The sequence below is a fragment of the Microtus pennsylvanicus genome, chromosome 1 (assembly GCF_037038515.1).
Source record: "Microtus pennsylvanicus isolate mMicPen1 chromosome 1, mMicPen1.hap1, whole genome shotgun sequence".
Classification (NCBI taxonomy): Eukaryota; Metazoa; Chordata; class Mammalia; order Rodentia; family Cricetidae; genus Microtus; species Microtus pennsylvanicus.
The window spans coordinates 144984848-145009220 of record NC_134579.1 but is presented as its reverse complement, the minus strand read 5'-3'; the positions used below and the strand labels follow the sequence as shown (position 1 = coordinate 145009220).

The 24373-nt window shown below is 48.3% G+C and overlaps 2 protein-coding genes across 2 annotated transcripts; both read right to left on the bottom strand.

Moving 5' to 3' along the window:
- Window positions 1-7995: 7995 nt before the first annotated feature.
- Selenow (selenoprotein W) lies at window positions 7996-13851 on the bottom strand. The gene is made up of 6 exons (XM_075991203.1): window positions 13697-13851; window positions 11031-11055; window positions 10876-10929; window positions 10611-10685; window positions 10418-10516; window positions 7996-8289 (listed from the first exon to the last, which is right to left on the bottom strand). Exons 1-5 carry the CDS (start codon window positions 13738-13740, stop codon window positions 10433-10435), a joined length of 282 nt encoding a protein of 93 aa, XP_075847318.1. The 5' UTR covers window positions 13741-13851; the 3' UTR covers window positions 7996-8289; window positions 10418-10432.
- A 9608-nt stretch (window positions 13852-23459) lies between these two features.
- LOC142841825 (large ribosomal subunit protein eL34) lies at window positions 23460-23881 on the bottom strand. The gene has a single exon (XM_075958955.1). The coding sequence runs from the start codon at window positions 23845-23847 to the stop codon at window positions 23494-23496; it is 354 nt and encodes a 117-aa protein (XP_075815070.1). The 5' UTR covers window positions 23848-23881; the 3' UTR covers window positions 23460-23493.
- Between the last annotated feature and the right edge of the window lie 492 nt (window positions 23882-24373).

Sequence of the window (24373 nt, the reverse complement as noted above, 5' to 3'; positions counted from 1 at the left end):
TTTTTTGTGTGTGTAACAATCAGTTTCAATTGTTTTTATTTCTTCCAGGACATTTCATGCACCAGCTTGTCCTAGCAATGGCTTTTTGTTAGATGTTATTCAGCTTGCTTGTTGCTGGGCTGTTGGACTTTAATGTCTGCATTAGATTGATAATAAAAAATTAAAATGACAATGACTTTTCTCAATCGCATCTTCTTGCTTAGCCTAGTCTGGGTATTTTAATAGCCTGGAATGGATTGCGGATTGTGAGTGGATGTCTTGAGCAAGTGTTTTGCTTTCTGTTTTCCCACCTTGTGGACTTGTTTACCTGGGTGGCTCTCAGACTAGATCCAAAGCCTGGGGGTGGGATTAAAAATACTACAAAACAGCTGGGCGTGGTGGTGTACCCCTTTATTCCCAGCACTAGGGAGGCAGAGACTGTTCTGCTGCATTCAAGGCCAATGTGGTCTAGAGAGTTTCATCCCATCACCCACAACCATCCTCATCTGAGCAGATGCCTTCTCCTGGTGCACAAACATACACGAGAGGAAAACATTCAAAGGAAAAGTCTTTCCAGGTAGTGGCAAAAGTGATGAACTAGGCCCTGTGGTCGCTCTATGGGTTTGGGCTGGGTTTGGGCGGAACACAAGCCCGCACTTGGAGATCAGAGAATAACAATGGGGTTTTCTCCTCACCATTGTCTCAACCTCCTGTCTAGTCTGAGTTCCTGGCTTCTCTGCACCACTGTCAGGGCCCTGGGTCCCTCTCTGCCGCCATTCCTCTGCCATCCTGAATGACTATCCTAGCCCCAGAATCTCCACAGTGGGTTGGTTTTTTTACCCGTGGTCTGTTTTAGCAAACACTCAATCCTCTTAAGCCACATGGCGCATTAGTGGTGATTTGGAGGGACATGTGACAGGCTGTGTGGGTTGGGCAATACAATGTGACAGGGCTCCTTACTAAGGGCCCCTTGGTAGGGACTAGACAGAAAAACATGCAGTTTTTAAGGAGGACAAAGGGAGAAACCTGAGGTGTAGAAAACTTGGATTTTGCTTTTGAGAGGTAGGGGAGCAGGTATCTGTAGACTGAGCTGTCTCAGAACACAGAAAATCCACCTATTTGAGTGTGTGGTAGGTCTCAATGTGTGTGTGTGTGTGTGTAGGCACAGATACCTTCAGAAAACACTGCTGCAGCCCCTGGAGCTTAAGTTACACGTGTTAGGCCCAGATCCATGAAGTCCCCCAAAACCAACAAGGAGACCGAGTCCCATATGTAAAAGCAAAGAGCCTTTATTTTATAATACAAGTTTGTCAACTCGGGTCTCTCCGTGTGTCCAACATATTGGAATAATCAGCCCCGAACTCAGAGTTGGGTTTTTATAGTAGTAAAGGTGGGGGTGAGGGATTTCTAAGGTTCAGGACCCCTGATTGGCTGGCATTTGTCTAGGGGCATCCTGGTGAGTGTGTGCTGAAAGGTGATCCTATCTACAATGGTTGTAATGTTAGGCATTTCCTTTGGAGGGTCTGTTCTTGGGTAGTGCCTGGATAATCTCAGTTTGTGGTTCTTCCGGCACCCAGGTACTGCTTCAGGGTAAACCACTGAGAGGCTGGCAGGTGAAAATGGTTGGAAGTGAAGAGCTTCCTTTGGGTGGTCTGAGTTCTACACAGGCTGCTGTGAGTTGCCGCTTAATTCTGGGAACTGAATTTGAGTCCTCTGCAAAAATACTAGTACACTCAACTGCTGAGTTGATCTGAGATGTGGAGCCATCTTTCGGGTCCCTAACCCCATTTCTTTTTTTTTTTAAGAGAAAAGTTCTCATAGAGCTAGGTGATCTTGAATTCCTTTTCTTCTTTTTCTTTGTTTAGTTTTTGTTTTTTTCTTCTACACAGGGTTTCTCTGTGTAGCCCTGGCTATCCTGAAACTCACTCAGATCCTTCTGCCTCTGTCTCCTGAGTGCTGGGATTAAAGCTGTGCACCACCAGGCCTGACTAAGAAAAGGTCCTTCCCTTTTCCTCCTTCAGGTTGTCTCATCCAGACTTAACATGATGTGCCTAATTTTATTATAACTTGTTTTGCCATGTTTGGTTGACGTCCCTGGGAGTCCTACCCTTTTATGAAGTGAAAGAAGGAAGGAGGAATGGATCTGGGGAAGAGTGGAGGTGGGGGAGGGGAAGTCCTGGGAGGAGAGGAAGGGGAAACCACGTCACTAAAAAAATAGTTTTAAAATAAATAAGAAAAATTAAAAAAGAGAGAGAGGGTCCTTACCTCTCAGCACACCCTGCATAGCCCACAAACAGGTAGACATCCCCAGCTTGAGGGGTGAAGGCTGCATCCCTCACCAGGCAGCCGCGAAAGCCCAAGCGGGCCTGGGCCTCATTGGTACACAGGTTTCTGGGTGTTTGTCACCACACTGCCGGGCATCTGTCCTCAAAGCCCAGGTGTACTTCCTCAGCCAAGAATTCCCACTGCACAGCAAAGAACTGGAAAGTATGTACAACCAGGGAAAATTACAACCCATTGACGCCACTGGCTTCACCAACATCAACCAAAGGAATAAGGAACAAGACCTTCAGAAGCAAGGTGACTGCCAAGTAGACCCTGACAGAGTAGCTGGCCTCCCGGCTCTGCAGTTCTCCCAGACGGCACACATCTTTGGATCTCTGTGAGTTCAAGGCCAACCTGGTCTATAAGAGCTGTTCCAGGACAGGCTTCAAAGCTGCAGAGAAACCCTGTCTGGGAGAGGGGGGGTACTAATTGTGATAAATTGGGGCTTGTCCTCCTACCATCTGGCTAAGGCTGTTCCCCCACTGCCTCCACTACCAGGGACCTCTTTGATCCCTAGTCCCCTATCGGTCTAAAATTGGCAGGAGTGGGATGGGGTTCTGCTACGCAGTCCAGACTACAGCTGAATTCAAGGCAGCCTCTTGTTCTGGGAGCACAGGTGTGCACCCTCGCACTTTGCTTCACTGGGCCATTTCTCCTTTCTCATTAGCCTCTAGCTGGATGGCCAGGTAGCACACTTCCTTGGCCTTGACCTCGCCTAACTCATCACCGAGCCCAATCCTCTTAGAGCCCGGCCAGTGTCTGCAAAATCTCAGCCTGGTCAAAGAACTGAAAGGGGCCCTGGGGACACAGTGACAGATGGTGTGACAGCCCTCCATGTCCTCTCATCTTCCCAGCCTCTTAGTAGCTGTGAACAGTAGGTGGCCTTAGGCTCTCCTCTGCCCTGGCCTCCACTCGAAGGGAAATGCTCTCAAAAAAGTTCTAGGACAGTCAGGGCTATGCAGTGGAACCCTGTCTCGGGCTCACACAATTATATTCTGATTATAGTTTCCCCTCTCTCTACACCTCCCAGTTCCTCTCCATCTCCTCTCCCCTCAGAAACCACTCCCTTTCTGGCTCTCTTTAGAAAAGAACAGGCTTCAGCTGGGCGGTGGTGACCTTTAATCCCAGGACAGGCTTCAGCTGGGCGGTGGTGACCTTTAATCCCAGGACTCGAAGGCAGAGGCTGGCTCTCTGCGAGGCCAGCATGGTCAACAGAAGGAGTTCTAGGACAGCCAGAGAACCCTGTCAGGGGGACGGTGTGTGTGTTGGGGGGGGAGACCAACACAAAATAGTAAACAAACAAAAACAGACTTCTAAGAGATAACAAACATGACAAAAATAAATCAAAAACTAATATCGCAGTTGGATAGATAGCGCAGTTCAAGAGGAGGGTTGACACGAGTCTCACACTCAGGAGTCCCATAAAAATACTAAGTTAGTAGCTATGATACCAACAAAGGACCTGCTGCAGACCCTTGCAGGCCCTGTGCTTGCTGCTTCAGTCTCGGTGAGTTCACGGAGTTCATGTATCTCCGTTGTTCAGTGACCTCCAGAAAGAGGCTCTGGACAGTCTCTTCTGCCCCCTAGTGGCCATCCCGTCCCCTATCTCTCCCCACAGCTGGTTCTTTGATCCTATCTGGTCCCATTTAGCAAGCTCGACAATCCTCTAAATCCAGACTGGCCTCAGCGGGAAACGAGAGATTGGGGAGGACAGCATTAGGTCTGGTGTAGGCAGACGCCTGTCAGGCTTCTAGAGAAAGAGTAGACACAAACAGCTTGCATAAAGTGTGTATATGACCAGACAAACCCCGAGATCTGCTCAGAGACATGAAGAGATCCTACAGGCCCGGGCAGAAGGCCAGAGAGTCCCTTGGTTTTGCTTTCTGCTTAGATTTGGCATTATGTTTACAGTGCTAAGGACAGAACCCAGAGGTCAGAGTACTCTTTTTAAGATATTTTTACTTATTTATCGTCTTTGCGTGTGTGTGTCATTGGGGTGCAGGGCACACAGGAGCCAGAACATACATGAAGGTCAGACGACATCAGCTCCTTCACTTGTGGCATCAGCTCTCCACGTTTGTGTTGGCTCTGGGGAAGGAACACAAGTCTCCAGGCTTTGCAGAAAGCACAGACCCGTCTTACCAGCCCTTTTGTACATGGAAAAACAACAACAACAACAAAAAAAACGAAACAGAAGACAGAGGGGCTGGGGAGATGGCGCCCATATTTTTTGTTTGTTTGTTTGTTTTGTTTTGTTTTGAGACAGGGTTTCTTTGTGTATCCCTAACTGTCCTGGAACTCACTCTGTAGAACAGGCTGGACTGGAACTCACAGAGATCAGCCTGCCTCTGCCTCCCCGAGTGCTGGGATTAAAGGCTTTTACAATCACTGCTGGACATTTTTGCTTGTTTTTTGTTTTGATGAACTGTCTAACTCTAGTCCCAGAGGATCTGACACCCTTTTCTGGCCTCACCAGACACTAGAAATATACATGTTACAGATATACATGCAGGCAAAATACTCATACACATAAAACACATTTTTTGTTTTTTCTTTTTTAGATGTATTTATAATGTGTACAGTGTCCTGCTTGCACACTAGAAGAGGGCACCAGATCTCATTACAGATGGTTGTGAGCCACCATGTGGTTGCTGGGAATTGAACTCAGGACCTTTGGAAGAGCAGCCTCTGCTCTTAACCACTGAACCATCTCTCCAGCCCCATTGTTTTGTTTTTTCAAGACAGGGTCTCTCTGTAGCTTTGGAGCCTGTCCTGGAACTCACTCTGTAGACCAGGCTGGCCTCAAATTCAAAGAGATCTGCCTATCTCTGCCTCCCAAGTGCTGAGAAAAGGTTTGTGCCACCACTGCCCAGCCACATTTGTTTGTTTGTTTGTTTTGTTTTGTCTTTTCAAGACAGGGTTTCTCTGTGTAGCAACCCTAGCTTACCTGGAACTAGCTCTTGTAGACCAGGTTCGCCTTGAACTCACAGAGATCCACTTGTGTCCGCCTCCCAAATGCTGGAATTAAAGGTTTGCACCACCACCACCCAGCCCATAAAGCAAATTTTAAATAAAAAAAAGTTAGAACTAAGGCCCTATCAATGAGTGTGATAGTTATATGGCTTGGGCAGTTTGTGGGGCCACTAACAATAGAACCAGTATTTATCCCTAGTGTAAGAACTGGCTTTTTGGATCCCATTCCCTTTGGAGGGATACCTTGCTCAGCCTAGATAAGGAAGAGGGCCTTGCTCCTGCCTCCAGTGATGTGACAGACTCTGAATCCCCATGAGAGGTTCACCCTTTTTGGGGAGTGGAGTGGGGAGAGGGTGTGGGAGGAGGGAAGGGAGAAGGAACTGAGATTAGTATATAAAATTTTTTAAAAAATTGTTTAAAAAAATAAAAATGTAAAAAAAAATGGTTAAACCAGGTGGTGGTGGCGCTCATCTTTAATCCCAGCACTCGGGAGGCAGAGGCAGGCGGATCTCTGTGAGTTCAAAGCCATCCTGGTCTACAAGAGCTAGTTCCAGGACAGGCTCCAAAGCTACAGAGTAACCCCGTCTCAAAAAAAAAATCTAGCCGAATGCTTCCCAAAAGAACGTTCTAGAATAACGGAGGTATTCTGCATGACTAGATTCCCCAATACTTTTTACTATGTCGAGAGTTTTAGCCTGTGACTCCATGCCAGCTTTGAACTTAGGGTAGGCACCAGGGTAGCTGAGACTACAGGCCTGAACCATGTCTGGAGTAAGCCTGTTGCCTGAAGTCTGAAAAGACTATAGACTGCATGATTCCCATTGCTCGGCCTTCTGGAACAGGCAACCCGGAGATGGTGGAAAAGACTGGTTGCTCAGCTCTGTGGTGCCAGCAGCTGAGGAGTAGTTCCCAGGCATGGCCACAAGTGGGCACTGTGAGGGCTCAGGTTTTAGTCTCTCTTTGTTTTTGCTTTTGGAGACAGGGTTTTTCTGCAGAGCCCTGACTGTCCTGGAACTTACTCTGTAGGACAGGCTGGCCTCCAACTCAGAGATCCCCCTGCCTCTGCCTCACGGTCCTGGAAATGAAGGTGTATGCCTCCACCACTGTGTGTTCTCAAGGAGTCCAGAATGGCTGGCCTAAAGTTCATCCTTCACCATATGGGCTCTTGGGATGGCGTTCACGTCTTCAGGCTTGGCAGCAGTCACCTTTACACACTGAGCCATCTTGCCAGCTATCTGCCTTGCTTTTTGAGACCATCAGAACGTGGACTGGGTGATTCAGCTGTACTTGTTGGCCCCAGAGATCTTTACCTCTCCAGCTCCGGGTTAGAGGTACAGGACCACACCACGACAAGTAGCTTTTTGCTTGGGTACTAAGGAGATCGTGTTTGGACACAAAATTAAACTTTTCTAGTCCCTTGACCAAGTTCCTCAATTCAGAAGGAAATAAATTCTACAAGTGTCCTCATGTGACCTTTGCCATGGAGGATGGGACTACAGACCCAGCAATTCAAGGCCTTGGTCCACAGCAAAAGAACTGTGCATGGGGGTTTAGACACAACAGGTGAATGGTAGACAAAATGCAGCAGGTATCTATCTGATGAGGTATCGTGTAGCTACCAACATTAATGACACACTGGGGGTGGGGGAAACAGTGGCAGATGCCTGTGAAGTCTGAGCATCCAGGAGGTGGAGGCAGGATTCGACCTCAAAGGGTTGTCCTTTGCGACACAGAAAGTTCAAGGCCAGCCTGTTGTCTGCAAGCTTGACAAAAATCGAGGAAAAAATGGGAGATGGGGGAATTACCATCTATTTTAAATGCTGGGCAGTGGTGGCACATGCTTTTAATCCCAGCGTTTAGAAGGCAGAAACGGGTAGATCTCTGCGAGTTGGAGACCAGCCTGGTCTACAGAGCAAGTTCCAGAACTGGCTCCAAAGCTACACAGAGAAACCCTGTCTTGGAAAAAAAAAACAAAAAGAAAAAAATTATATATATGTATGTATATGTATATATAGATGTGTGTGTGTGTGTGTGTGTGTGTGTGTGTGTGTGTGTGTGCTTTTGCCTGCATGCATATGCACTATGTGCATGCCTGAAGAAGCCAACCAGATCCTCTAGAACTGGAGTTACAGCTGGTTGTGGGTCACAGTGTGGGTGCTGGGAACTGAACCCAGGGTCCTCTGGAAAGAGAAGCCAGGGAGAGATGGCTCTCCAGCTGACTATGAGTGAACCATTTCCTGAATACGGTACTTTTGACAATATGAGCTGAGCAGGAGGGTGGCTCTGTTTTGTTTTTATTTTTTATTTTTCCGAGACAGGGTTTCTCTCTGTAACTGCCCTAGCTGTCCTGGAACTTGCTCTTGTAGACCAGGCTGGCCACGAACTCAGAGATCTGCCTGCCAAGTGTCACTCTGTTTGTTACATTTTTACCTGTCTGTGTGTGTGCTCGTGCATGCGTGCACTCTCCAGACAACTTGCCAAAGCAGGCAATGGAGGTCAGAGGATAAACTGCAGCTGGTTCTCTCCTCCCACCATGTGGGTCGCAAGGAAGGAACTCAGCTATCAGTCTTGGCAGGAAGGGCCTTCACCTGCTGAGCTGATTCCCCAGCCCCATCTCTGCTTCCCGACAACAGAATCCATGTGGCCAGCCTCTTCAAGCTCCTGCTATGTTGGCTTCCCTGCCAGGATGAACTGTGACCCAAATAAACTGCCTCTGCCTTGAGTTGCCTCATCCAGCTTTTATTCAACTGGGAACATTTGGCAGCTGAGCTGCAGAAGGGAAACCAAGGCAAAAGGGTAGGTGGAAGACACGGAGGAATTCAGGGAGAGGTGAGGAAGGGGGCAGAGGGCAGGGCAGGGTGTGTGCACAGGTGGATTCTGGGGAGGCACACCCCCTCACAGAGGCGATCTCTGGCCTGACTTGGTGGCCGCAGGAGCATCGAAGAAGGACCACAGGTCTTTGAGACATTTCAGTCCTTCCTGTCATAAGGCGGCTGCCAGGAGGTCTCAGGACTGTGGGTGAGAGAGAGAGGTTAGCTTCAGAGGCAGAGGAGAGCGGACTATACTATAGGAGGGAAGCAAAGCCACGTGGGGGGGCACAGTCCTGCAGCCTCGGCAATCCTCCTGCCTCAGTCTCTCAAGCATAGCCAGTTGTGGGGACACATTCCTGCAACCGCAGCAATCCTCCTGCCTCAGCCTCTCCAGCAAAGCCAGGTGTGGGGGCACATTCCTGCAGCCGTGGCAATCCTCCTGCCTCAGCCTCTCAAGTGCTCCTTTTACAGATGAGAAACTGGGTGTGGATGAGCTGAAACTGTAACTAGATTCCTGGTACAAAGCATGCTGGGAGTGGGCATCTAGTCCACCGGGTATGGGATGTGATACCCAGTTCTAGACCAAGGTACAGGAACTAATACCAGGGCAGAGAGGATGGAAGGAAATATCTTCTGGGTTGTGGAGTGAGAAACTAGGACTTAGTTCCGACTGGCCCAGCAAGTGCTGCCCAGTTGCCAGGGCTGAGTTTAGAGCACACACGGAACAACTGGCAAGAAAACAAAGTCAAGTCTCCGCTCTGGGTTCAAGCCAGCCCAGCCAACCAGACAGAACTGTCTCACATAAAGGTAGCTCAGGGGTAGAGCTCCTGCTAAGAACCCCCTTTGTGTGACTTACTGGTAGAACCCCTGCCTAGAATCCCCCAGTGAGGGGCTGGGGTGTGGCTCAGTGGTAGAACTCCTGCCTAGAATCCCCCAGTGAGGGGCTGGGGTGTGGCTCAGTGGTAAAACACTTGCCTAGAATCCCCCAGTGAGGGGCTGGGGTGTGGCTCGGTGGTAGAGCCCCTGCCTAGAATCCCCCAGTGAGGGGCTGGGGTGTGGCTCAGTGGTAGAGTCCCTGCCTAGAATCCCCCAGTGAGGGACTGGGGTGTGGCTCGGTGGTAGAGCTATTGCCTAGCACACATGAAGCACTGTTCAAATCCTAATTTAAAAAAAAAAAATGCAATGGTAGTTCATACCTTTATTCCCAACACTACAGAGAGAGAGTTCAAGATCAGCCTGATCTACAATTCATGTCCTAGGGCAGCCAGGGCTATTAGCTGTCTCAATAAACCAAAATAAATAAATAAAATCAATGCATTAAAAACCTGTTTCCTGTCAAAGGGACAAAGGCAATCTAGGGCCAAACTACCAGGGATCTTGAGCAGTTATTGTTATACTTATTCATTTTGTGTGTCAGTGTTTGCGTGTAAGAACCTGAGTGCTTGGTGCCCATGGAGGTCAGAAGAGTACATTAGATTCCCTGGAACTGGAGTCGGAATTATTGTAAATCACAGCATGGTGCTGGGAATCGAACCTAGGTCCTTGGCAAGAGCAACAAGCGCTCTTAACCCAGACCACCTCCGCACAAACTAACTGTATAGCTAAGGAGGATTCTTAGGACTGAATAAGAATCCATCTTAAGGATGACTTCTTGATCCTCCTGCCTCTACTTCCAAAATGTTCAGATCACAGGCTGCCCCACAATGCCCATTCTTTTGTTTTATGTTTTATTTTGTGTTTTATGTGTGTGCAGTGTTTGTCTGCATGTATGTCTGTGCACCCTGTGTGTGCAATGCCCTCAGAGACCAGAAGAGGATGTTAGATTCTCTGGAACTGCAGTTACAGGTAACTGTGAACCACCTCATCAGCCCTGGGGGCTGAACCCGTGTCCTCTGCAAGAGCAGCCAGTGCTCTTAACCACGGAGACATCTCTCCAGCGCCACTGTTTTGATTTATTCAGGCACGGAATCAGGAGGTGCTTATTCCTGCTCTCCTGAGTGCTGGGATTCGAGCGGCGAGTCACTCCACCCAGTTTTGGAGTGCTGGAGATGGAACCCTGAGCTTCCTGCGTGGTAGGCAAGCACTCCACCAACTAAACCACATCCTCAACCACAAACCTGACTTCCTTTAGCATCTTCCATTCCAGAATCAAGAAGGCCACTTAAGGCAAGCCCCTTGCCCTCATCACCTCCCCAGTACCACTCTGTGACCCCTTAGGTGTGATCCCTCCTGGCTCCAAGGGACCCTGGGATATGGCCATTCTCACTCTCCGCTCTGAGAGTCCATACAACACCCCAAGGTGGTACCCCATCTCCCAGCAGCCCCCTTACCCCTGCCTCCAGGTCTCACTGGCACTGAGCCAGGGCAGCTTTGATGGCGGCTACCAGTTTCCGAAACTTGCTTTCTGTATCCACGTAGCCATCACCTCTCTGAAGAGAGAAGAGAGGAAAGGGTAGAGCTAGGTCTCACACATCGAGGCCATAGCCATGTGTCCCCCCCTGCCCCACAACAAGACGGATTTACCTTCTTGGAGTGAACCAATTTCCCTGCTACTGTCACTTCAAAGAACCCGGTGACCTGGGGAGTCCCCTCGCCACACTGAGGAAAAGAGGAGTTAGAAAGGATTGAGATGTCCTCTTAGGCATACCCTCCATGCCAAGTCCCAGGGAGTGAAGGATCTAAGTCAAAAAGATAAGGCAAAAGACTGGCCTAACCCACCCACACTGCCTCCCAGTTCCAAATGACAAAAAAGGGACCCGTGTAATTCCATCCCCATTCCAAGACTCACAATGTCCAGGCATCCGGGAAACTCATGTTCTAGCTTCTCCTTGAGCTGGAGATACTGAAAACGGGAGCGGGGGGTCAGAACCAGGCTCAAGAAATCCTCCCCTTGGTATGCCCATCCTGACCTATTTCAACACACTCCTGAGAAACGTCACTCACCTTGGGCTTGTAGCCTCAAGCTCCACTGGTAGGTGAATCCAGGGTTGTCACAGTCCACCAGGGCAGCATGGATCCAAGACAGCACGGGTGTCCAAGTGAGGGGCGCAGGCACAGATAGAGATATCCAGATGAGGATGCAGGGGACAGATAGAGAGATATCCAGATGAGGATGCAGGGGACAGATAGAGAGATATCCAGACGAGGATGCAGGGGACAGAGATATCCAGATGAGGATGCAGGGGACAGAGATATCCAGATGAGGATGCAGGGGACAGATAGAGAGATATCCAGACGAGGATGCAGGGGACAGATAGAGAGATATCCAGATGAGGATGCAGGGGACAGACAGAGAGATATCCAGACGAGGGTGCAGGGGACAGAGATATCCAGACGAGGATGCAGGGGACAGATAGAGAGATATCCAGATGAGGATGCAGGGGACAGACAGAGAGATATCCAGACGAGGGTGCAGGGGACAGAGATATCCAGATGAGGATGCAGGGGACAGAGATATCCAGATGAGGATGCAGGGGACAGAGATATCCAGATGAGGATGCAGGGGACAGAGATATCCAGATGAGGATGCAGGGGACAGAGATATCCAGATGAGGATGCAGGGGACAGACAGAGAGATATCCAGATGAGGATGCAGGGGACAGAGATATCCAGATGAGGATGCAGGGGACAGAGATATCCAGATGAGGATGCAGGGGACAGATAGAGAGATATCCAGACGAGGATGCAGGGGACAGATAGAGAGATATCCAGACGAGGATGCAGGGGACAGATAGAGAGATATCCAGATGAGGATGCAGGGGACAGATAGATATCCAGATGAGGATGCAGGGGACAGATAGATATCCAGATGAGGATGCAGGGGACAGATAGATATCCAGACGAGGATGCAGGGGACAGATAGAGAGATATCCAGATGAGGATGCAGGGGACAGAGATATCCAGATGAGGACGCAGGGGACAGAGATATCCAGATGAGGATGCAGGGGACAGATAGAGAGATATCCAGATGAGGATGCAGGGGACAGATAGAGAGATATCCAGATGAGGATGCAGGGGAGTGGCCAGGGCCCACAAGAGGGGGAAGATAGATATCACACAAGAGACGGGTAACAGTGCAGAGAGACACACAGAAAGCCAGCACCAGACAAGAGGGACCAGAGGAGGAGGGGAGGCAGCGGGACACCGAGATGACAGAGGGATGTGAATTAGGACAAAAGCTGCCTCCGTAGAATCTCACCCACCCTCTCCCCCGCCTGACTGTCACTCAGGAATCCCAACTCTCCCCAACACCCAATATGAAACACAAGCTCCTCAACTCCAACCCACCCCCACAGACCATTCCGGGCTGGAATCTGGTGCAGTGGCCTCATGGGAGCATGCATCAAAGCAGGGTTTTAAAGACATCTTGAAAATTGGGACTGATCCTCAAGGCGGATGAGAGGACCAGGGAACCCAGATTCAAGTTATAGCGTCATCTGTAGTAGGACCTCAAGCTAGCCCTGCCTCATTCCCAGCCTGGGTTTCATATTCTGTAAAATGGAGATAGCTACCCCTCCCTCAAGGGCCTTCAGGGGTAGGGAATCAATCCAGCAGGCACTTATCAATCACTGCATGCTGGTTGAGTATTAGTTGCAGAAGAATAAAAAAAAAAATCAAGAAAAAAGGCGGGCCTTTCTGTGCCCGCCTCTAGTAAGGGCACAATCATGGTCTCTGACAGGTGAACTGCCACCATCACCCCCTTCACACTACAGAAGGGGAACTAGGGCCAGAAAAGGAGTGGGGTCAACAGCACCAGCACCCACTCATCAGAGGCCAGGAAGAGTTGTTTTATTCTGTTTGTTTTTATTGATGGGAACTGAACCCAGGGCCTGGCGAATTCCAGGCAAATGCTCTACCACTGAGCTACATCCTCACGCCTGCTATCCACCCCACACGACCCCTTTTTCTCCTTTGGAGACAGGGTCTCACTATGTAGCCCTGGTTGCCTGGATCTGGCTAAGGGGACCATGCTGACTTGGAACTCAGAGTTCCACCTGCCTCTGTTGTGATTGAAGGCGTGCACCACCACCACCCCTCCGTGGCTCAATTCGTCCTTTTTCAGGTACACACTGGGAGGGGTGGGCAACAGTAACTCGCACTACAATGCAGTTACAGGGCATCCCCAGAGCTCCCGACAGCGCTTATAAGCCAACCCACCGCGACACCATGTATCCGAGTCTTCCCTATACCCCACAGAACAGTCTCCATCCAGCCTTCTCTAACACGATGCTGCTCAGAAAGGGGGAAGGGAAACCGCCTGTCGACAGGCAAAGGTCCCCAGAGAAACCCGATGCTACCCTTTCCCTCCCCTCAGCGCTGAGTCAGATGACCAAAAGAACCCAAACATCAGTTTCCACTTACACAGGGTGAGAGGCCCCAGCTGTCAAATGCGGAGAATCTGGCTCGAGGCTCTGTTATTTCCACCCCACCCACTTGAAAGTCCCTCCCTGTGGTGGGGTCTGGGGTGCAGTCACTGTACACAGTCCCTGGTAGAAAGGCTGGGGAACAGGGAAGGGCACAAAAGATGGGGAGCTGGGAAGGGAGTCCCTGGCACAAAGGACTGGGAACGGGGAATTGGGGGAGGGGTGTCTGTAGTCAACGAGACTTACCAATACACAACTCGAACGGCGAGCGCCATTGCTCCAGATCGCATCCCCGCACAGCGCGAGGACCCGACCCACGAGCAACGAGGACCTCGAGGTCTGGGTTTGGGGCCGTGCGCACAGCCCTACTCCCTCAAGAGGTGGAGCAAACCAAGTGCGCAGCGGCGGGGGGGGGATCAGGCTAGCGGGGACCGAGGCTCTGGTACATGGCGAGGGCTGTGACCACAATTGTGACCCCTCACCCAGAAGCCTATTTTGTTCCCTTGATATCCTACGGTTGTCTCCATAGATGGGTGCGCCCCTCACTGTCGCTCCTTCTTGCTAGAATGGTTCAGACCTCAGGGCGGCGGCTCGAGGCAGAGAATTGGCTGAGACTGAAGTTCGGTTACAGTGTTCCTAGGAGGTGCTGCGCTGGGAAATTGAGACGCACGACGCATGCTCCCCATCCTCCTCCGGGGACAGGCAATTGGGGTGGGTCCCAGCCCGGAATGATTCAGGGTAGATGGACCCTAGGTCTGAAAAAGTGAAGCTGGGAGTCCCAGCGTTGTAGAGTGCACTTCAGGCCTAGCTGTCTCAACACAGCCTGGCAGTCGGACCCCAGGATACCTACCCCAAAAGCGTGGGACCCTCATTTTGCGCCTTCTCGCCATCTTCCAGCAGAAGGATACATAGAAAGTGCTGGAATGGGGCTTGGGCTGTAGCTCAGTTGGTAGAATTATTTCCTAGGATGTGTGAAATCCTGGTGTAGATCCCCAGGACCACAGAAACTGCGGGCGGTGGCACAAACCTGTAATTCCAGCACTTGGGAAGGAGACTGAAGTGAAGAATTATGAGTTCAAGGTCATCCTTGCTAGTCTTGGCTACATTAGCAGTTGTCTAAAAGAGACAACAAAAAAAGCCAGGTGTGAACCGGGCAGTGTTGGCGCACGCCTTTACTCCCAGCACTCGGGAGGCAGAGGCAGGCGGATCTCTGTGAGTTCGAGGCCAGCCTGGTCTACAAAAGCTAGTTCCAGGCTCCAAAGCTACAGAGAAGCCCTGTGCTGAGAAATCTCTTAGTTTGTGTCCAGCCTGGGCTACGTAGAGAATTCCAGAGCTGACAGGACTACATAGAGAGACTGTCTCCAAAATAAAGTGAAAGGACAATCTGATTTAAGGGATTTTAGGACTCCTGAGCTTCCGTTTCTCTTTATGGAAGCTGGGCAGATTCACTCGCAGGAGATATTTGTTCACGTGGAAATTACGTATTGCTGTCTAGTTTCTTGTCCTCCACACTCTATGGATGCACATCCGCCCATCATAGCCCAACCCTCGCCAAGGACGGCTCTCCAGGAGAGATGTTTATCTCATCTGGCATTCTTTGTTTTGGTTGGTTGGTTGGTTTGATTTGGTTTTTGAGGGGTTTATTTTTTGAGACAGGGTTTCTCTGTAGCTCTGGCTGTCCTGGAACCCACCCTGTAGACCAGGTTAGCCTTGAAATCACAGGCATCTGCTTGCCTCTGTCTCTGAGTGCTGGAATACATTCGGCTCCTTACCTGACAGTCGGTAACTGACATCACTGGTTACCCCCACCAACGGCCACCAGGGGCCAAATAAGGAAATATCAGTATCCTTCCCACCTGGCCTCGTTTGTACCCTATCAGTGTCCTAGCCTGTATGCAGATGGTGAACTTTGAGTCTCCCAATGGAAGAATAAAATTTGAACCATTCATTTCCCCCTTGACCTCACAGGAGTGAGCTGGCAACTGGGGGTTCAGAGGCCAAAGCCATAAGAAAATTGCACTTCCCTAAAAGGATGGGGTGTTCATGCACTCAGATTCCCGGAAAGAATTAGAGCCGGAATCCGGCACGTGTGCTGGGGAGAACTTAATGAGGATAAGCAGAAGCTTTCCTCTGTCCTCACTGATCATTTCTGGCAGGCTAAGTGCAGTGTCCCATCCTCGCTGTCTGCAGAGCATCGACCTGTGCGTTCACAGTCTGAAAAGGAATAATGAGCCAGTCTTGGAGAGCAATGAACACAGTCAAATGGGAATGCTTCATAGCTCACGTTCTCCCATGGTTCCCAGCATCCTTGGAACAACCATCCCACGGTACGTGGGCCTGTCGGGTCACTATGGTTCTCCCAGTGCCCCAGTGAGAGGGACCGCTGAGGTTCTAGCAGGGACATCAGCCACATTCCTGCCTCAGGGCCTTTGCACAGGCTGGTTTAACCCTCTCACCCGGGCTCCTGCTTTTCCTCCAAGAATCAGCTGCAGCACGGATGGAAAACAATTCCTTCTGGAGAAGTCTGCCTTGTGTACAACGCAGCCAGACACACACACACACACACCCCGCTTGAACGGAGGACTCACCTCATCTCACTCCCGGAGGCCAGAAATCTGAGATCAAGGCAGCTGTGGGGCTGGTTATATCCGGGACTGGAGGGAAAACTCTGACCCTTGCCTCTGGTGTCACTTCTGCTGGTCACTAGCCATCTTTGGAGCTGCTTGGCTTACAGGAGAATTATTTACCAGTTAAAGAGATGGCTCAGTGGTTAAGAGTAAAGGATGTGCGCCATCACCGCCTGGCTAGGAAATTCTTTAAAATAAAATAAATGGCTCGTTTATTTTTAAACTTAATTTAAAATCTTTGCTTAATCTTTGGACTGGGTCAGTTGTAAATGACATCCTTTGAACAACATAACTTCCTAAGCTCCAGAAATCATACTCATAGGGTGATGACTCATGACTTGGTGGGTAAAGTGCTTACTACGCCTAAGCATGAGGGTCCTGAGTTCGATCCCCAGTGCTGACTGAAACAAGCTGCTAAGCTTGGTGTGGTACCTGTAAGCTCAGCACTGCAGAGGGAGGACAAGCAGAGAGGCCTGGAGCTAGCTGCCCACCCAGCCTAGGCAAATTCAGAACTTTAGGTTCAGTGAGAGACCCTTTCTTAAAAAAAGATTGGGGGAGGTTTATGAAGTAGCACAGTGGCAGAGCACTTGTCCAGAATGCAGCTGGTTCTGGGTTCAACCCCCTAGCACCACCAAAAAACAAAATGAACATTACAGTGGAGAGTAACTGAGAAAGAGCCTGACATTGACCTCTGACCTGTGTACACAAAACATATACAGACATACACACACATGCATGCACACTCAATGAGTACACACATAAATCACATAATAGGTCGTATTAAAGACATTCACTCTTCTTTTTTATATTTATATTATTTATTATTTCATTACTTCCATTCTTACCATTTATTTATTGCTTTTTCAAGATAGGGTTTCTCTGTGTACTCCAGGCTGTCCTGGAACTTGCTCTGTAGGTCAGGCTGGCCTTGAACTCTAAGAGATCCACATGCTTCTTCCTCCTGAGTGCTGGAATTGAAGGAGTAAACCCTTACTGCCAAGGCTTTTTTCTGTTTTTTGAAAATAGGGTCTCATAAAGTAGGCATGGTGGCATACATCTTTAATCCCAGCACTCAAGAAGCAGAGAGGCAAGCAGAACTCTGTGAGCTCCAAAAAAAACCCAGCCTGGGCTACATAATGAAACTCTGTCTCAAAGAAACAAACAAAAAATGGGCTAGAGAGATGGCTCAGTGGTTAAGAGCACTTGCTCCTCTTGCAGAGGACCTATGTTCGATTCCCAGAACCGCTCTGGAATCTCACAAAACTGCCTGTAACTCCAACTCCAGGGGTCTCTGACACCTTGGCAAGGCAGAAAAACCTGCATTCACACCCATGTATCCACACATACACATAGGCACAATTAACATAATAAAATAAATCTTTAAAAGTTTTCATCCTTGGGCTGGAAAGATGGCTCAGAGGTTAAGGGAACTGGCTGCTCTTTTGGAGATCCTGAGTTCAATTTGTGGCTCACAACCATCTACAATAAGATCTGGCACCCTCTTCTGGCCTGCAGGCATACATGCAGACAGAACACTCTATACATAATAAATAAATAAATCTTTTTTTAAAAAAAAAAAGTTTTCCAGTCTTAAAATTAAAAAAGCTTTTATTCCTAAACTTGGTTTTCACGCAGCCACCAGAGGGCACCAGGTCACACTGACCACAGCTTGCACTCTCTCCATTGGCAAGTCCTCAGGAAGGGATGCCAATCTCTGCAGGACCTGGTCTCTTATCTCTGATATCATCTGCCACCCATTTCCCTCCTCACCCTGCTGAGGTCGTGTGGGAATCTGGCTTTGTTTGTTTGTTTGTTTTGTTTATTTTGTTTTTTGAGATAGGGTTTCTCTTGTGTTACCACCAGGGCTGTCATGGAACTCTCTCTGTAGACCAACCAGGCTGGCCTAGAACTCACAGAGATCTGCCTGCCTCTGCCTCCTGAGTGTTGGGGCTAGAGGTGTGCGCCACCACCACCCAGGCTGGAGTCTCGCTTTTGTAGGAACACGGTTAACTCATTCTCTTCTCAATTCCCTCCCTTCACCTTCTCCTATCCAGCCTTATCCTCGTTTCTAAAATAGGGTTTCCTAGCTGGGCGATGGTGGCGCACACCTTTAATCCCAGCACTTGGGAGGCAGAGACAGGTGGATCTCTGTGAGTTCGCGACCAGCCTGGTCTACAGAGCTAGTTCCAGGACAGGCTCCAAAGCGACAGAGAAACCCTGTCTCGAAAAACCAAAAATAAATAAATAAATAAATAAATAAAATAAAATAAAATAGGGTTTCCTGTAGCCTAGGCTAGCCTTGAACTCACTACAGAGTCAAGGATGACCTTGAACTTCTGATCCTCCTGCCTCTATCAGTTCTGGAATTGCCTGTGTTTGCTTACCCAATATATGAAACACTGTCCTCTCTCTCTCTCTCTCTCTCTCTCTCTCTCTCTCTCTCTCTCTCTCTCTCTCTCTTTCCTTTTCCTTTCTTTTTCTTTTCTTTTCTTTTGTAAAACAGGGTTTCTCTGTTTAACAGCCCTAGCTGTCCTGGAACTCGCCTTGCAGACCAGGCTGGCCTTGAACTCACAGAGATGCGACTACCTCTGCCTCCCAAGTGCTGAGATTAAAGGTGTTCTCGCTCCACACTCAGCTCCCATTTTCCTTAATTGAAATAAATTACTGGATTTACTTTGACTTTATGTGTATGTTTTGCCTGCAGGTGCATATGCAAACCACCTGCACACAGTGCCAGTGATGGCCAGAAGAGGACATTGGATCCTCTGAGACTGGAGTTACAGATCGTTGTGAGCTGCCATGTGGGGAGTGGGAATCGAACCCCCGGTCCTCTGGAAGAGCAGCCAGTGCTCTTAAGCCCTGAGCTATTTCTCCAGCTCCTTTATTAGGGTTCAAACAGCAAGGCCAGGGGCTGGATTGGTGGCTCCATGATCTTTCAGAGAACTGAATTTCTGCTTCCAGCAGCCATGTCAGCAAGCTCACAACCCCAGTAACTCCAGCTATGGGTGATCTGACACCCTCTACATATGACATATATACAAGCAAAAACACCAATAAAATAAAAAAAAGAAAAAGCAAGGTTGGGAACACTACGGATCAGTTGGTGTCTGGGTGTCTGAGATGGCCAAGCTGATGAGACAGATCAGAGAAGAACATCAAAGCTGGTCTGGCAGGATCCCACTGGGTCCTAAAGAACCCTCCTAAGCACCATACAAAGGACATCTTTGCCCTTTCCCCTAGTAATCTCCTCAACCAGAATGTCTTCCAGCACTTTATGATCTTTTTTCTCTCTCTGATTGATTGATTATTTAGAAACAGGGTCTTGCTTTGTGGTCCAGGCTAGACCATGAGCTCCTCAGCCTCTCAAGCGCTATAGCAACAGTTGTATATAACATGCCTGTCTCTAACGAATCTGTAACAGACAAGTGTGGGTAAGGAGGCTTCTAAGAAAGCCTCTGCCTACACAAGGAAGGAGACCACCCCCACTGTCTCATGGGAGAGAAATCCTGGACTAATATGCTAAGTGTAGGAGGAGGGCCTGCTTGTTCATCCAGGCTGCCTGGCTAGCTTAGCCCCGAAATAACCACACAGAAACTATATTAATTAAATCACTGCTTAGCCCATTAGCTCCAGCTTCTGATTGGCTAACTCTTGTATTAGTTTAACCCATTTCTATTAATCTGTGTATTGCCACGTGGCAGTGGCTTACTGAGTAAAATTCCCAGTGTCTGTCTCCAGCAGCTGCATGGTCTCTCCGACTCTACTTTCTTCCTCCCAGAATTCAGTTCTGTCTTTTCCGCCTACCTAAGTTCTGCCCTATTAGGCCAAGGCAGTTTCTTTATTCATTAACCAATACAAGCAACACACAGAGGGGACTCCCACATCACCTCCCCTTTTCTGTTTAAATAAAAAGGAAGGTTTTAACTTTAACATAGTAAAATTACATATAACAGGTATCAAGCGAAAATTACAGTTACAATATTTCTTTTTTTGTTTGTTTGTTTGTTTTATTTTGTTTTTTTTTTTTTTTTTTTGTTTTTTCGAGACAGGGTTTCTCTGTGGTTTTGGAGCCTGTCCTGGAACTAGCTCTTGTAGACCAGGCTGGTCTCAAACTCACAGAGATCTGCCTGCCTCTGCCTCCCGAGTGCTGGGATTAAAGGCGTGCGCCACCACCGCCCGGCTCAGTTACAATATTTCTATTTACTTTATCCTTTATCATAACTAAGGAAAACTATAACTATAAATTTTTCAACTCTATCAGAGACTCCAGAAGGATAAAATATTATCTAAGTAAACAGAAAGTGCATTTTAAGCAACTTCCAAAACTCTAGAAATGACAGAGACATCTCGCTGCCTGGACAAGTTACCCTAAATTCTTCTGTACTGTTGGGGTATCCATCTTTAGCCTATAAGCCCATAGTATCTGGCAGACTTTTCCATGAAGCAGGACATTTCAAAGACAGTTTAGTCACTTTCTTTTGTATCATGAAGCTGGAACCCCAAAGGATCATCTCACCTTCAGGCAAGTTCAGCAGTCATTTCTCTGTGGGTACAGCATGTTCAGTTAAGCAGTCCAGGCAAGCCGGACGTTGGTGGCTCACGCCTTTAATTCCAGCACTCGGGAGGCAGAGGCAGGCGGATCTCTGTGAGTTCAAGACCAGCCTGGTCTACAAGAGCTAGTTCCAGGACAGGCTCCAAAACCACAGAGAAACCCTGTCTCGAAAAACCAAAAAGACAAACAAACAAACAAGCAGTCCAGGCAAGAGCAGTTTTTTGCCCAAATGGCTAACCAACTCCATAAGGAGCCTCTTCAATGCCCATGTTCCTCTTGAAGTAACTTGGTGCTACCAGGAGCAGATGTGTCTCACTGTCATGAAAAGTCTTAAGTTCTTAAACATTTTAAATGCCACATTCTGAAGGTCTCTGAAAGATTTGAAGAATACCTATCTAACTGAAATATACTTCTATACATCAGAAAATCTAACTAACATGACTCCAAACTTGACTATTATAGAGGATTATCTATTAACCTGTATTTCTTAATTATACATTCCATTTTTAAATGAACTACACAGCCGGGCGGTGGTGGCGCACGCCTGTAATCCCAGCACTCAGGAGGCAGAGGCAGGCGGATCTCTGTGAGTTCGAGACCAGCCTGGTCTATAAGAGCTAGTTCCAGGACAGACTCCAAAGCTACAGAGAAACCCTGTCTCGAAAAAACCAAAAAAAAAAAAAAATGAACTACACAATCATAATACCTTAATCAAGAGCAGAAATATACATATAACAAAACTGGCCTTAAATTTGTAGCAATATGGGCTGGGGAGATGGCTCAGTGGTTAAGAGCATTGCCTGCTCTTCCAAAGGTCCTGAGTTCAATTCCCAGCAACCACATGGTGGCTCACAACCATCTGTAATGAGGTCTGGTGCCCTCTTCTGGCCTGCAGATATACACACAGACAGAACATTGTATACATAGTAAATAAATATTTTTTAAAAATTGTATCAATAAACCAAGATCTATACCAAAGCAATTATTTAACCAATACAAGCAACACACAGGGGACTCCCACATCAGCTAAGTACAGCAGCAGGTCTTGCTCAGTCTTCCCCAGCTCTGAGCTATGTATTTTCAGTTTCTCTCCTGCTAGAAAATGAGCCCTGACCTTTACTCTCCCTGTGCTCCAGTGTGAACTCTTCGGAAACAGCAGACCACAGTCAGTGACAGTGACTCTTGGGGTCAGAGGAAACATGGGAGGAGGCATTTCCCCACCCACAACGTCCACCTCTGTGGGATAGCCCAATCTGAACACAGCTCAAAAAATGGGATTCTAGGATGCTTGAGCTTTAGCGTTTCTTGTAGCAAAATATGTTTTAAATTTCATGATGTTTATCTATATGGTGGGCCCATGAGAAGGCTCCGCGGGTAAAGGTGCTTGCTGCTAAGCCTGAAGACCTGAGTTCAAACCCCAGAACTCACATGGTGGAGGAAGAGAATGGACTCCTATGAAAGTTGTCCTCTGACCCCTATATCTGCACATGATAAGCAAAACAAGCAAAGCATATGGCTGGGCCCGTCTGTAAGGGTTTTTCAGAGAGGATCAGATCCCAAGGGCTCTGGCCCGATGCATCATTGGTGTCTCAATGAGCTCACGATATGACTGATGTCTAGGAGGCGGCCAAAGGCAGGGGGTGAGGCCCAGCTTGAGAAACATCACCAGGATGTATGTATGTCAGCAGACATCCTGTCTTTGCTCTTCCCTTTGTTTACTCTCTTTGTTTCTGGGACATCTTGAGTGAAATATTCTCTTCAACCATGCCCTCCCCACCATGAATCTCTAAAACCATGAACCAAAACAAACAATTCAAGGCTGGAATGTTGGCTCAGCAGAAAGGAGAATTTGCTGCTCTTTCAGAGAACCCAAGCCGGGCGGTGGTGGCGCACGCCTTTAATCCCAGCACTCGGGAGGCAGAGGCAGGCGGATCTCTGTGAGTTCGAGACCAGCCTGGTCTACAGAGCTAGTTCCAGGACAGGCTCCAAAACCACAGAGAAACCCTGTCTCGAAAAATCAAAAAACAAAAAACAAAAAAAAACAAAAACAAAACAGAGAACCCAGATTCAAACCCCAGCACCTAGATCCACCACTGAGCCACACCCCCAGTGTCTCACTGGGGGATTCTAGGCAGGGGCTCTACCACTGAGCCACAGCCCAGCCCCTCACTGACAAGTTCTAGGAGGCACTGTAGGACTCAGCTAATTTGTTCTTCCTATAGGCTATACTAACTCTTTCCAGCAGGGTAGCACCCCACCTGTTCGTCAGAGGCTGCCATCATAAAGTTTCCCTTTTTAGTTTGTGCCTACTTGCCAAAGAAGTCAAGAATTGTTTCTGGTTGGACAAGGGTATATGCCTTCAACCCCAGCACTCAGGAGGCAGAGGCAGGAAAATCTCTGTAAACCTGGGAGCAGCTGGGACTAAGAATTCCTCCCTGTGGTTACTGGTTAGCTGTATTTCTATGTTGCTGGTTCAAATCTTTAGACCATTTTCTTCTAGGGCTGTTTGTCATTTTGTTTGTAGCAGCTCTTTGTGGTGGATTTGAATTTGAATTCTGTCACGAATGTTAGCTACACTCTTCTCAGGCTGGTCTTGTCAGGCAGAAATTCTCAGTGCTTTTAGGTGTCCTTTTTGTTGTTTTTTCTGTTTTTGTTTTTCAAGGCAGTGTTTCTCTGGGACTGCCTTCGTAAACCAGGCTGGCCTCGAACTAGATCTGCCTGCCTTTGCCTCCTGAGTGCAGGGATTAAAGGTGTGTGCCACCGCTACTTGACTGTTCTTTCTTCCTTCCTTTTCTTTTCTTTTTTTTTCTTTTTTTTTTTTTTTCACAGACCAAGCCTTGACCTTTATTAAAAAAGCCGCACGTTTATTTCGCTTTCTGACTCTGCGCTTGTGCCTTCAACACTTTCACAACAATTTTCTGCTCCTCAATAAGGAAAGCCCGCTTGATCCTGTCACGGACACACTTGGCACACATGGAGCCACCATAGGCCCGGCTGACATGCTTCTTTGTCTTAGACAATCTCATGAGGACTTTCGGTCTCACAGCACGAACCCCTCGGAGTCGGCCTGGGCACACACCGCATGCTGATTTAGGTGCTTTTCCAACCTTCTTGGTGTAAAGGTAAACAATCCTGTTGCCAGGGGTTCGAGACAGCCTAGTTTTGTTGGAGGCTGTGTTGTAGGAGAGCCTACGACGGTATGTCAAACGCTGGACCATCCTGAGTGCCTCTAAGCACCGTCCCCGGAAGAGGAAAAGCTTCCTTCCTTTTCTTCTTTCTTTCTTTCCTTCCTTCTTTCTTTCTTTCTTTCTTCCTTTCCTTCTTTTTAATGACCTTCGGAATGGCTTCTCCAGGATAAAAATTTTCATTTAAAAAAAAAAAAAAGGCTCTGTCTGCCTCTCTCCTCTCTTCTGCTGCTCCTGTGCCAGAGGCCGGTCTGCTCCCTCCACTTCCCCCCTTCTATGTTCCCTTCCTTCTAATAAAAATTAAAAAAAAAAAAAGACCAGGCACTTTATAAATAGGTGAGGGAAGGGACTCTCGTTAGATTCCTCCCACGGTCCCCCATAAAGCCTATCCTGAAGGCTCTTCCTGTCATCCCTCCCGCTCCCCTAGAAAGGAATGTTCTGTAGGCTGGAGAACAGTACTTTATGTGAGGGTGGAGACAGATGGCAGGGGAAGGAGAGGTGGGAATGAAAGTTAGTGGAACACGGAAAATATTTTTTTTTTAAGAGATGCTTTCTAAGT

Excerpts from the sequence above, each read along its gene's own strand:
- LOC142841825 (XM_075958955.1), bottom strand. The coding sequence starts at position 23,847 with ATGGTCCAGCGTTTGACATACCGTCGTAGGCTCTCCTACAACACAGCC.